We start from the raw sequence: 14,071 nt of genomic DNA, 5'->3' as shown, positions 1-14,071 counted from the left end.
AATCAGTGATGATCTCATCCAATGGCAGAGCAAGGTTGAAGGACCAAATGGGCTACTCTTGCACCAATCGAGTATGCTCATATGAGGATACCATAATTGAACATTTTGTTGCATCCATTAACGATAGAAAATGCTGTCAGATAAATACTGGAATTGATTAGAGACATTGACTGGATTTTTAACCTCACTGAGGGCAGGAACTGAAGTATGTATGGGATAGAAATTATACTAACTCCATCTTGCTTTCTGGAAACTGTCTTGAAGTGGAACACCACTATTCTGAAAGAACAACACTTGCAATCCCATCATGCCTCAGGGAAAAAAAAAGTGTTTATCACCAAAGGATTATAATTGAAAAGGAGTAGGTTTTATGTAAATATGATAAAACACTCTACTCTGCAAGCACAATAGTTATAGCTAAATGAACAAGATCATTTAGAGACCACTGACATTAATTTAACAGCTTTATTATATAATTTAAAATCAAAACTATTTTTTGTAAAGCTGAAAAACCCAGCAAAGCTTCAGTAATAAATTGGCACAATTGTAAAAGCCAATTCTTTGAGGATTGGATGAAGCAATCCAAAATATCAAATTGTATTGTAACAAATTAAAATATAAATTGCTGGAAAAACTCAATAGATCTGGCAGCATCCTTGGAGAGTAAACAGGGATAATATTAGATGTTGGAGTTCAGTGATCCTTCTTCAGAACTGTTATAATAAAGGGTCCCTGGATTCAAAACATTATCCCTGTTTACTCTCCAAGGACGCTGCCGGACCTGTTGAGTTTCTCCAGCAATTTGTTTTTGCCTGTTTCAGATCTCCAGCATTTGCAGCTCTTCATTTTAAATTATATTGCAAATTAGTGGGATCATAGAACTTCTGCAAAAAGTTACAAAATTATTTAAAGAAACTCAATTTTAATTATGTATGAATGAAGAATTAAAGATTCTACCTCACTGCCCCGATGATTATCAATACAAAAGAACTTTGTCTATTACTACTGTCATAGGTTTGGGAAATTCATATGTTAAGACTATGTTTAACATTGAATGTACAGAAAAAGTTGATGATGTGTTACATGGTTCAGAATCAAAAACAAATCAGTAGTGTGAGTACAAGTCTCATTAAAGCACTGCATTGCTCTGTGGAAAAGTAATCCCTATTGCACTGCCAATGAAATGATTTGGGATTCACTGGAAGTGGCATTCATATTTCTCAGTCATGTCTTTTAATTTGAAAAGGCTACATATCCAATAAAAACAATGTAAATTTTCACTAACAATAACTGCAACTTCAAACAGTCAATCTTCAAGAAGATCTATCCAACAGCACAGTCATTGCTAGTTCTTTCAGCTTCAGAAAGAACTTTTAAGAATTCATCGATTTCAAAAGGGTTAAAATTATGCTGAAATTCAGAACTGCTCTTGATTTGTCAGACAAGTATTTCTAGAAGATGGGGCACAGCAATCAGTTCGGTAGCTCCATTAGTCAGTCATTCTGATTATATTTCACTAATAAAGACAGACTGTAGTGAATCTGGTACCTTCTGTTATTGAGTTCTTTAATAAATTAAAAGGAGTGCATCTTAAACGTAAATAGAAGAGGCTGTTCTTCTAGTAGTGGGTCTTATCTTACATTCACACTCTCATCCGTTATTTCAAGAAAATGTCAAAAGTATACACTGTACACATTTCAAAACACACAAGAAACATTTAAAAAATTTAAATGAAAATCAAATATCAATTATGACAAAAATTTGAGGTTTCTCATCTTCGTGGATCTGCATTGCTGAGTATGTGATGGCTTTGACTTCAGTGCCCTGGAAAAGCAGAGAAATAGCTGGATCAATTTTACTCAATTCCTCAACTAATAAATAATAAATGGAGATGGTGTAAAATGAAAAGTGAAAGATCCTAGTCTTACTTGAGGATGTTTGTCCAAATCAAACTGTTCTCCCCACCTTAACAGGAAAAATAAAGCATCTTTAGTTAGATTTCAAGTGAGTTACTAGGAAACAAGCATACTTACAAACAACTATTCTTATTATCCACCTCCCACTAGGAAATACACTTTGTAGGTCCATCTTAATTGCTATTAAGGAAAGGATAAAAGGTTGAGTATTCCAAAACACTACTAGTTAAGCGGGCACATTTAAATGAACTTCAATAGTGTTAACCACCATTTAACTTTTACACATTTAATTATTAAATTGTAATAACTAAATATTAAATTAGAATCTAAACACATGCTCTGGTTGTTTGTATTTGACATTGGACTAATTTTCAACACTTGGAATACTTATCCCAAAGCTAAAATGAAAAAAAATCTAATTTCAATCCACCCATTAGATTGCTTCCTTCTTCCCCGATGAACGGATTTCAGTCACAATACTCAAGTGATTAAACAAATACAAACAAGGACAACACAATTCAATCCACTGCATCAATCGAATATGATTACTTCAAAATTTTAATCAGTTTAAAAAGGGATTCTGTGCTCAAAACATTTCTTTGAATGCTTTACATTGGAATTATGCTTGAAATAATCAAACTGCACACATTATTGTACCAAATTTTAAATGTTGAATATATTACTAATTTGAACAAATATAAAATTAATAACCAGCTAGAACTCTACATTCTGTCTGTCTTTAAGTCTCTCCTTATTGAGGCAACAACCAGACAGTCCAATCTTAGACTTATGCAAATGTTACTCAAGCTGGTCACAAAGCAGTTAGACAAGTCAGGCCTGCAATCAGTAACTTCCTTCCAAACATTTGGCTAATGCTCCTCCCACTAATAATATAGTTGCAGCAGGAACCTGTCACTTTATAAATCGCAGGTAAAGAAATGCTTTGAGGGAAAGTAAAACTTTAAACATTAAATGATATATTACATTATTTTAATGTCCATGAAGGAAACAGAATGTAATATTTCACTGACAGTGCACACAGTCTAAATAACCAATTGTGCTCAGATGGTCAATTCTCTAAATCTGCAGTATTTAAGATTAATGATTCTTATACCAAATTGTTCAAGTTTTGTTATCGTACATACCCGATTGATCGAATCTTATAATTAACTCTATCCATGTGAATCACTTTCATCTCCTGAAAGAGAAACCCAAGACAGTAAGAATAGCAACTTGTAAAAAAAACCTTAAATCGACAGTTAGAAATCAGCAATTTCTGATAAACTGCAGCTAATTTGTAGTTGAAATCAGTTGCAACATTTGCAAAGGAAAGCACAGCTATTTTGTGGCTAGTTGAATTATTTGAACAGTCAACATTTGCATTACTAAAAGGATTTTCCAATTTATAGTTATGTTAGCTCCTCTAAGGGTTACATTAATCAAAGCAGTAACTAGATCAGGAAGGCTCCAGATCCCAGCTGCAGTTTGTACTGAGTGAGCTAATCACACATAGCTGCAGCTCAGATATCTAGGATTACAAGTGGCCTCAGCAGGCCCAGAAGGTGGATGGGGAAAATAACGTTGATTGCCATTTAACAGCCTCTGTTTGGGCAGCTTGTGCCTGATCAACCGAGAACAGAAATGAGGTCAAATATGACAACCTGCCAGTGCTGCTTAAATTTAGAACTGAAACATGGTGACCAAAAGCACCCATACAACCGTCCTCAAGCAAGGAGGCAATAACTTGAGAGAAAAACATTTCATAAGATCTCGTCAGAAAGCAGAATGCAATGCCACTATCCCAGCAGAGCTTGTCAGAACAGGTTCTTTTTCATGCCGTAAACTTTAATTTTTAGCATAGCTCGAGTATTTGCAATGTGGAGGATTTTTATAGTTTTCTGAAGGTTATTTGCATTCATTGGGCAATACATGCCCAATAGCCAAACCTTAAAGTTCACAAAAAAGTGAAATTTTAGCTCAGATGTTTGCAAAAAAACATTTTTAAAAACTACTTTTCCAATAGTACTTTGTACATAAGAACTAGGAGCAGGAGTAGATCATCTGGCCCATCGAGCCTGCTCTGCCATTCAATTAGATCATGGCTGATCCTTTCATGGCCTCAGCTCCACTCACCCACCCGCTCACCGTATCCCTTAATTCCTTTACTGTTCAAAAAGAAATCCATCTTAGCTTTAAAAACATTGAATGAAGCAGCATTAACTATTTCCCTGGGCTGGGAATTCCACAGATTCACAACCCACTGGGTGAAGAAGTTCCTTCTCAGTTCAGTCCTAAATCTGCTTCCTCTAATTTTGAGGCTATGCTGTCTTGTCTCCGTTTCACCTGTCAATGGAAACATCCTCTCTCCTTCTATCTTGTCTCTTGCCTTCACAATTTTATGTGTTTTTATAAGATCTCCTGTCATTCTTCTAAATTCCACTGAATATAATCCCAGTCTACTCAGTCTCTTCTCATAAGCCAACCCCCTCAACTTAAGAATCAACCTCTCCGCTACACCCTCTCCAGTGCAGTACATCCTTTCTCAAGTAAGAGACCAAAACTGCACACAGTACTCCAGGTGTGGCCTCACCTACACCCTACACAGCTGCAACATGACTTGCCTGCTTTTGAACTGAATCTCTTTAGCAATGAAGGACAAAATTCCATTTGCCTTCTTAATAACCTGTTGTACCTTCAGCGATTCATGCACAAGGCTTTTTACCATTCTAGTAATAGTCCGTTTTACTGTTATTCTGACCAAAATGGATGACATCACATTAATTAACATTGTGCTCATTCTGCCAGACTTTTGCCCACTCACTTAAAGTATCTATGTGCCTCTGTAAAGTTTCAGTTGGTCCAACTGTAGAATCATTTAAGTATTAATCTTGAGTTCACATAGTAAATCAGTGCAGAGAAACAGATTAGAAATTAAATCCCAACAACCTCATGCAATGTTCTATAAAACTAATGCTAGTGCAAAGGCTATAAACGTACTTGACCATTCTCCAACTCCTTTGTTCTTTTGGGGGCTACACTTTAAGGGCCTGCGGCTGACACTCTAATTCAATCTCTAAATCTTACTGTTTACTCACCACCTTCTCTTCCTTAATCTTTGAACACATTTTAATTATCCTCCTAATCCCCTTCTTTGCTTTAGTGACAGTTACTTTTTATGTCTCTGAAACAGTGCAGAATTTTACAAACAACTTTGAAATACAAGTTGCTGTTTCAAGAACAATTTATTTTGCTTCTTTTAACTATTTTGCTCTTTACTGTATATCCTCCAGGATGCTTTTTCATGTGAATATTGAACACTAATGGGCAATTTCAACCGAACCCAATGGTTAGGTTGCAGACTATATAGGCATACTCGGATCAGAGTACATGGTAAATGAATCGCAAAAAATGTGAATACAAATACAGTAAGTGATTAGGAGACAAATGAAATGCTATTATATTCCATTCACCTTACAATAAATAAAAGTAGGGATGTTTTGCTAAACTTGTATATAACATTTGAGAGTCCACATCAGGAGTGTTGTGTGCAGTTTGGTTCTCCTTACCTAAGAAGGGATGTAAATGCACTACAGGTTCACGTGACTCATACCTGGTGTGAAACTTTCCAGTCTCACCTTAAATGTAGGGCAGACAATGGAACTTAACTGAATCGAAGGCAAACATTCTGGTGTCTGATGGGGCTGGGTTTATTGTTTTACTATTAAGTTCTCAGATGTTAAGTTCCTTCACTATCACTGGGTCAAAATTGTGAAACTGCCTTTTTACAGCACCATGGATATCCATACATTCCAAGTACTGTCACCTTCTCGAGGGGCAATTCGTGATGGGCAGTAAGTGCTGATCCAGCCAGTGATACCCCCCCACATCCCATATACAAATAATGAGAATTAATCTTTCATGTTAGTCAGCTTTTCTGTCCTTCATGGTGGGGAACCTCTTCTGGGTTCATGAGCATGTCACAAATTCTCATTAACATCCCCCAGCTTGTTGGAATTAGGCTCATGGATGCAATTGTGATAGCCAAAAACAGGAAAGGTGCGTGTGCACAACAACCACCACCTGGCAGTTAGATGGCTTCCTTCAAGCTCTGATGAGTAAAAGCTTCATCAGTAACTTGGCCCCTTCATAACAAAGATGCAAATGCTGCAGCGTTTGAAGTGAAATCTCTCCATGTTGATCAACTCCTAAGAAGTTTCACTTGTATTCAGTCTGGCTTCTTGCTGTTAAACAGTGTTTGAGGTGATGCCTGCCTAAGCCAATAAGCTTGTCCAAGAGGAGCAACCACACCGCTTGACATCAGCAAATCACCTGAGCAAGCAAATGGGGTTGAACTGAAATTGCCATCGCATGTGGTTATGTCATAGAATCAGTGGCGTATAGTGCAGAAACAGAGCCTTCAGGCCAACTCGTCTATGCCAATCAGATATCCTAAATAAATCTAGTCCCATTTGCCAGCATTTGGCCCATATCCCTCTGAACCCTTCCTATTCATATATCCATCCAAATGCCTTTTAAATGTTGTAATTGTAGCAGCCTCCACCACTTCCTCTGGCAGCTCATTCTAGACATGCACCACCCTCTGCATGTAAAAAAATGCCCCTTAGATCCCTTTTAAAATCTTTCCCCTCTCACCTTAAACCTATGCTCTCTAGTTTTGGACTCCCTAGCCCAGGGAAAAGAATTTGCCTACTTACCCTATCCATGCTCCTCATGATTTTATAAACCTCTTTAAGGTCACCCCTCAGCCTCCGACACTCCAGGGAAAATAGCCCCAGCCTATTCAACCTCTCCCTTTAGCTCAAATACTGGCAACATCTTGTAAATCGTTTCTGAACCCTTTCAAGTTTCACACCATCTTTCCGGTAGCAGGAAGATCAGAACTGCATGCAGTATTCCAGTAGTGGTCTAACCAATGTTCTGTACAGCCACAGTATGACCTCCCAACCCCTACACTCAATACCCTGACCAATAAAGGCATGCATATCAAAAACCTTCTTCACTATCCTGTCTACCTGTGACTCCATTTTCAAGGGACTATGAACCTGCACTCCAAGGTCTCTTTGTTCAGCAACATTTGTGTCTCATACAAAGATAAAAGAGTGGAAAGCTCAGACGTGTAGTTGTGGTGCAAGTTCAGTGAACTAATGGTGTGTACGCTGCTGGCCAGTAAAGTATCTTTCACACTAAGTAACACCCTGGCAGATACTGTGGGGCCGGTAGAGCTACACTGAAAGTAGCAAAGAACTGACCTTTAGAAGACAAGTCAAATAGCTTGGGTGAACAGGTTACGAGGATTATGTGATGTACTGTCCATTCCTGCTGGCATTATGACATGTAAAATATAAGCTTAACACAAGATGCGATATTTCCATTATATCCTCTATTGGACTGTTTCTCAAACAATGTTTAAAACAAGCATTTCACAGCACCCATCACAGCCGCAGTTCAAGGCTTGTGAATCACTCCAAAGTGCTTAATGAGATAAATTTTAATGTCAGTTCACATCGGTCTTACTTCAATGTTAAAGCAAATTACTGACCCTTGGAATGAAAAACATTTCTGCGCTGAATTGATACAGCCATTCATCCATAAAGTTGTAGAGCAGGGACAACATGTCATGGCCTAAGACAAAATCAAAATAAAGTTACAATATCAAACAGTGATTTTATTTCTTATCATGCAAGCACTCCAATGATTTTGAAGCTAGAAAATATACTGAACTCTGGTGATCAGGGTAATACTAGAGTTAGTCACTTGACAAAGTCAAACAATGCATCAACTCAACAAAATGTAAATGATGGAAAACAAGGTTCCTACAGCTGAAACAGTGACTTGCCTACTCTCTTCACAGATGCGGATTTGACTTCCCCAATGCTTCCAGTAGTTCCTTTTTTGGTTACAGATATGTACTTACACAAAAATTGGTAACCAGCAGTCAGTTCTCAGTGAATGTCTGCCAGAGAAAAACAATGCCTATTTGTTCAAATGATGTCCTGATAAGCATCCCTACTTAATTTATAAAATTTCCTATTGTGGTTCTCTAAACACCAGTTAGTTAAGATAATAAAATCCACAAAGAATATTGGATTAAATTTGAAGACTGTCTCATAACCAATGATAAATCAGTTATACATTATACAAATGTAAGTTGTATAATGTAAGTTTAAAAAAAGTTCTGAAAGATATGAAAGAACTGAAACCAACATAGCCATTCTAAAAGATGAGAGACAAACAATCCAAGGCTTTTTCAATATATCATTTCAGTTGCATCACACTGTAAGCTTTTGCTATAAATTCTGTGTCTTATGAGGTGAAGGAGCAGTGCTCTGAAAGCTAGTGCTTCCAAATAAACCTGTTGGAGTATAACCTAGTGTTGAGATTTTTAAAAAACTTTGTACACCCCAGTCCAACACTGGCACCTCCAAATCACATCCACAAAAAGAAACATCCTTTTAATATCCACCTGGTCAGGTCCCCTCTGGATCTTTTATGTTTCAATTACTCATTTCTAAATTCTAGACGATAAAGGCCTACCCTGTCTAGCCTTTCCTCATATGTTCCTTCATTCCAGGTATTAGTAGAGTAAATCTTCTCTGAACTGCTTCCAATTCATTAACGTACTTCTGCAAGTACAGTGACCAATACTTAACACTGTACTCCTGATGATGTCTCACCAGTGCCATGCATAGTCTCTCTTTCATTCAATTCCCCTCACAATAAACCATAATATTAGCTTTCCTGATTTCTTGCTGTACCGGCATACTATCCTTCTGTGATTCATGCACATTTGGGTTCCTGTGCATCTCAGAACTCTGCAAACTCATCATTTAGATAGTGGTTTTTAAAATTCTTTCTGCCAAAGTGGATAACTTTCACACTTTCCCACATTGCATGCCATTTACCAAAGCTTTGCTCACTCACTCAACCTATGTGTATCCCTTTTAGGCTCCCTATGTCTTCTTTACAACTCACTTTCCTACCTTTGTATCTCAACATATTTTTGATTCCTTTATAAATTGTAAACAGTTCAGACCCTAGCACCAACCCTTGGGGGAACATCACTCATGACAGCCTGTCAGTCTGAAAAAGACCCACTTATTCCTACTTTCGCTTCCTGTTAGCGAAACAATTTTTCGTCCATGTGAATTCTAACCCCTACACCATGGATTTGTATTTTACACAATAAAATTTGATGCAGCACGGTATTAAACACCTTCGGGAAATCTAAACACATTACGTCCATTAGTTGCCCTTCACTGAGAAAACCATGGGTGCTCCACCTGATTACCATGAACAAAATGTACTGTTGTAACATCTTAAATAGCTTAAACACTTTCTCTTTCACAGATGTTCAGCGAACTAGAATGTAGAATCCTGTTTTCTACCTCCTACCTTTTTTTGAATAAAGGAGTTACATTAGTTATTTTCTATTCTGAAGTTGTGGGACATTAGAATCAACACATCAATATTTCACTGGTTACTTCTTTTAAGATCCTATCAGGACCTGGGGCCTTGTCAAGTTGTGGTTCCAATAATTTACTCAGTACTATTTTCATTATAATTATATTTGATTTCCTCTCCCTTTTCAATTCCTGACTTATAGCCATTTCCAGGATGCTATTGTATCATCTGTAGTGAAGATGAAGCAAAATGTTTGATCAGAAAATATAACCTGAAAACAGGCCTAGATCCAGTCCCAGGAATTAAGAAAGTCCTGATTTTAGAGTAAATCCTTGTAACTAATTACCTTTCTCAAAATACTCTTTATTGTCAGAGAATAAGTTTTAATTGGAATCTACTTACCAAAGCAGTAAGACGGCATTTCAACCTTCACACCTTCAATTAAATGAATGCCTTTGTTGTGCCCAACAGCCTAAAGAACCACACCTAACAGATTTCAATGACTATACTTGGAACAGGGCAAGGCAGCACAATACCCATACTGCCAAATGCCAGTGCCCATAAACTATCTGCTTAATTGTCTATTAATGAATAGGACATGATCAATATCTGTAGGGAGCGCCTCAATGAACTTTAACATTTCTGACATAAACACAACGTAGAATAAACAGCTGCGTCACTGCTTGTCGTACCCACCGCCAGGAATTTAATCACAGTTCAAGTACACAGCAAACTGGTTTTAACATTCTGAGGAAGCAGGGATATAGCGAATGGCAGACTCTTGAAATTATGATTAAGCCTTTTGTTATCTCATAACAAATAAAACAAAGATTTATTTATCATATCAGCTTATTGCTTCAAGTATTTGCACCAGAAAGTTTGCAGTGATTCAATTTATGGCATTAATTTATACATCAGTTTAGCCTGTAGGTATTTTAGTATTAACATTTTTGAAACAAATTTTTATCATTTGCTAACAGGTCACCTGTTAATGGTTAAAACTTTACCAACTCTCACACAGAATTACTGATCACTCAATAGTTTATTCATCTAATGATATTTGAGACCAGACTCCAATTCCCACAGCTTTCCTTCCTAGTGAACGTACCCCACTGTCACTTGCTGTACCTTCAAACAATTAAGCAGAGACAAGGGACTCAGCATATAAGTCTGAACTATCTCCAATTTTGTGGATTGACAAAGTAATTATGGTCATCAGATCCCAGACCGCCTTTCCACTTCATTGAATAGTGCTTATTAAGTTAATTCTTTGTATTTTAGCAAAATGTTTTGATTGCACTAAGAATCTTCTCTAATCTAAAATGTACCAAGTTTGATATAGTGTTTTACCTTTCACATTCCTCCCCTTCTCAAACTTCATGGGTAGCAATAGTCTTTCAAGGCTTACACTTAACCCAAGTAACTTATGTTCTGTATCCTTACCCTCACCCTACAGGAATTTGATACTTACAAAATATTTAATGTGAAACTGAAGCAGTTGATCTAAACGCCCTGACACTCAAGCACACTAACATAAAAGGATAATGTTTCATGGAAATGTCTTATCTACTGAAAAATTATAAATATGTAGGTACGTAGAATGTCACCATGGTTACCTTCAGCCTCTACTTCAATTGTTGTTGATGGTTGCACCGTTTCAATGTCAGTCATATAGCCAAACATAGCCATTACAATCTGTTCAAATGCCTCTTCTAATGTATCGCCCCATGAATGCAACCTGTCAAAAGAAGTAATTTCAAGGACTTCAGCACCGGAAGTTAACTGCTTTATAAATGTAACACAGATTGCCAACTCTGTTATACTAATCACAAACTGGGAAGTTAGTGGCTATCAATTCCTTTCAGCCACAAATCCCAAAAGGATCAGCTAGAAATCATTCAGGAAAAAGTCAAATAATATCATAGAATAATACGAAAAAAAGACTGCAAAGTAACAAGAGCCTGTTTTAAGTAATTTTGAAGAGCAAACTTTTAAGCGCTCACGGAGCTTCTAACATTTACTGTTTGTATATCAGTTGATATAGCACACAAATAAGACAAGTCAAACATTATACAGATAGTTCTTTTATAACGCGATGGTTGTGTTCTTGTGCAACCCTGTATTATAGAAAAATTGTAGTTTTAGAAACAGCACTTAAAGTGTTGACAGTGTAATCGCCGGTGTAAACAGTGTCCTTAATTCATCAAATGCATTATAGTGAACTTGTGTTAAGGAAACGTGTGTTATAGCAGAAAGACCTAAACATAATGTCTGGAAGTTTCCCAATTACTATTAATAGGAATCAGTATAAAAATGTATAACAGGCAATATATATTAATAGCCCCCCAATACCAACAATAGCAAGGCCTGAAAACATTCCAATGTTAATATTTCTTAAAACATTTCATTCACAGTTAGTTCCAGTTTGCAAAGTTAGAATATAATTATGGTGCTGCATGTGTTCCACAATTCAAGTAGAAAACACAGAACATTTTATATGGATGGCTTAAAAAGAAAGTCTCAGTTACAACACTGGATCAAAGGTGCGCCCCATTTTGATAATCCTCCTGAACGTATACAAGAATAAACTTTGGAATTCCTAACCCCATAATTTCATCACTATGATTGATAGAATTGAATTTTTTAAAATTAAAAAAAAATCAATTAAATAAAAAACATAAGCTGGTGTGCTGATTAAAAACTTAATACTTGGAAGACAGCAGCTTATATATACTTTAAAAAACAAAGCTCAAAAAACACCAATAATTGTACTGGAACACAAAAAATCAGACACTTGCCATGAGAAGAGCGATGCAACAACAGGAAAACTTCATATCAGCACAGAATCCCAAAGTTGCAATAAAAGCTGACATGAATTGTAAAATTCAGATGTTTGAGGTTACTTTCCAAATATCAAAGAACTGTATTCTAAATTGGCACTTGCTTTTAACAAATGTTTCAGTAAAAGTAGTTATTTTAAGAACTTACTGTACATCTGCAGTGTGGTCCAAATCTAAAGGAGCAAAAAAAAAGAAAATTACAGGAATTGAAAATCATTTTATAAACCTTGTCATTTCAAGGACTTACAATACATGAGGGTGCAATGTACAGCAACTAAGATAACCCACTATATCGAATAAAACAATTATACTGTGATCTGTACTTGTTTAATTTACTCCACAATACTAGAAGCAATTAAGTATGATTTGCTCACTTATGGGTGTCTTAAATGCTCACCATGACCGATTTATCTTGTTCGAAATAGTGGCCAAGGTTCTAGTGGTCATACTTTACTAGGAGAAAATGAGGATGGCAGATGCTGGAGATCAGAGTCAAAAGGTGTGATGCTGGAAAAGCACGGCCAGTCAGGCAGTACCTGAGTAGCAGGAGAGTTGACATTTCAAGCACAAGCTCTTCATCAGGAATGAAGAGCTTGTGCCCGATACGTTGACTCTCCTGTCCTTGGATGCTGCCTGACCGGCTGTGCTTTTCTAGCGCCACACTTTTTGACTATGTCATGCTTTACTGTCTGATGGTACACGAGGGGCTGAATGTGCTGGGTGGCGATTAGTACATTCTGTTTTTTACCTACTCAACAGTTAAATATGCACTTTCTAGGTCAGGTTCTGGACTGCAATGAGAAGCTTGGAAAAAGCAAAATTCCCTTAACTTTTCCAGACCCATTTGCACCCTTCCCATTTTTAATTTGGCTGAGAAGAGCTGACAACATTGGTTAAAAATCAAAAACACAGAATGCTAGACAAACTCAGCAGGTCTGGCAGGATCTATGTAAAAACAATGACTGTAGATGGTGGAAACCAGATTCTGGATTAGTGGTGCTGGAAGAGCACAGCAGTTCAGGCAGCATCTGAGGAGCAGCAAAATCGATATTTTGGGCAAAAGCCCTTCATCAGGAATAAAGGCAGTGAGCCTGAAGCGTGGAGAGATAAGCGAGAGGAGGGTGGGGGTGGGGAGAGAGTAGCATAGAGTACAATGGGTGAGTGGGGAAGGGGATGAAGGTGATAGGTCAGGGAGGAGAGGGTGGAGTGGATAGGTGGAAAAGGAGATAGGCAGGTAGGACAAGTCCGGACAAGTCATGGGGACAGTTACTGAGCTGGAAGTTTAGAACTAGGATGAGGTGGGGGAAGGGGAAATGAGGAAACTGTTGAAGTCCACATTGATGCCCTGGGGTTGAAGTGTTCCGAGGCGGAAGATGAGGCGTTCTTCCTCCAGGCGTCTGGTGGTGAGGGAGCGGCGGTGAAGGAGGCCCAGGACCTCCATGTCCTCGGCAGAGTGGGAGGGGGAGTTGAAATGTTAGGCCACGGGGGATCTATGGGAGAGTCACTGAGTCACGGTGAGAACTTTCAATCAGGGCGATTAGGATTTGAATCTTGAAGGACGTGCGTGCGAGACTCCATCCTCAAACTCCTCTTCCACCCCCTCTACCCCCGTCATTCCTCACCCACCCCCACCCCAATACCCCCCTCCCCCTCCCCAGCCTGACCGGGGTCGGTGGGTCGGTGGGTCGGTGGGTCGGTCCCTCCCTCCCTCAGGGAAACACTGAAGGAAGCCACACTCACATTCGTACTTCTTGCTGACGGGCGGGTATTTCTCCTTCACCGCTTTCTGAGCCGCGGTCAGGAAATACTCCCGATCGTCCATCGACCCTCCGACAGCGCCCGCGCATGCTCGCAGCACCGAGCGCCCGCCTCCCCCTGCCGCCGATTGGCTCA

The 14,071-nt window shown here is 38.2% G+C and overlaps 1 protein-coding gene across 1 annotated transcript; it reads right to left on the bottom strand.

Annotated features, from left to right (window-relative positions):
- Positions 1-1,549: 1,549 nt before the first annotated feature.
- On the bottom strand, positions 1,550-14,060 carry zbtb8os (zinc finger and BTB domain containing 8 opposite strand). Its single transcript, XM_072547927.1, has 7 exons — positions 13,919-14,060; positions 12,327-12,351; positions 10,955-11,076; positions 7,477-7,559; positions 3,062-3,114; positions 1,929-1,965; positions 1,550-1,824 (listed from the first exon to the last, which is right to left on the bottom strand). Exons 1-7 carry the CDS (start codon positions 13,998-14,000, stop codon positions 1,738-1,740), a joined length of 489 nt encoding a protein of 162 aa, XP_072404028.1. The 5' UTR covers positions 14,001-14,060; the 3' UTR covers positions 1,550-1,737.
- Positions 14,061-14,071: the final 11 nt, after the last annotated feature.

Source organism: Chiloscyllium punctatum, chromosome 27 (genome assembly GCF_047496795.1).
Source record: "Chiloscyllium punctatum isolate Juve2018m chromosome 27, sChiPun1.3, whole genome shotgun sequence".
NCBI classification, from domain to species: Eukaryota; Metazoa; Chordata; class Chondrichthyes; order Orectolobiformes; family Hemiscylliidae; genus Chiloscyllium; species Chiloscyllium punctatum.
Note: the sequence above shows the minus strand (reverse complement) of the source record. Positions and strands in the feature narration are given on the sequence as shown.

What these genes read in the sequence shown, in the direction of transcription:
- zbtb8os (XM_072547927.1), bottom strand. Translation starts at nt 14,000, where the DNA reads ATGGACGATCGGGAGTATTTCCTGACCGCGGCTCAGAAAGCGGTGAAG. An exon ending in AATTGAAGTAGAGGCTGAAG is followed by an intron (nt 7,560 to 10,954) that starts GTAACCATGGTG and finishes ATTTTGTCTTAG; the next exon opens with GCCATGACATGTTGTCCCTG. An exon ending in TATAAGATTCGATCAATCGG is followed by an intron (nt 1,966 to 3,061) that starts GTATGTACGATA and finishes TTTCCTGTTAAG; the next exon opens with GTGGGGAGAACAGTTTGATT.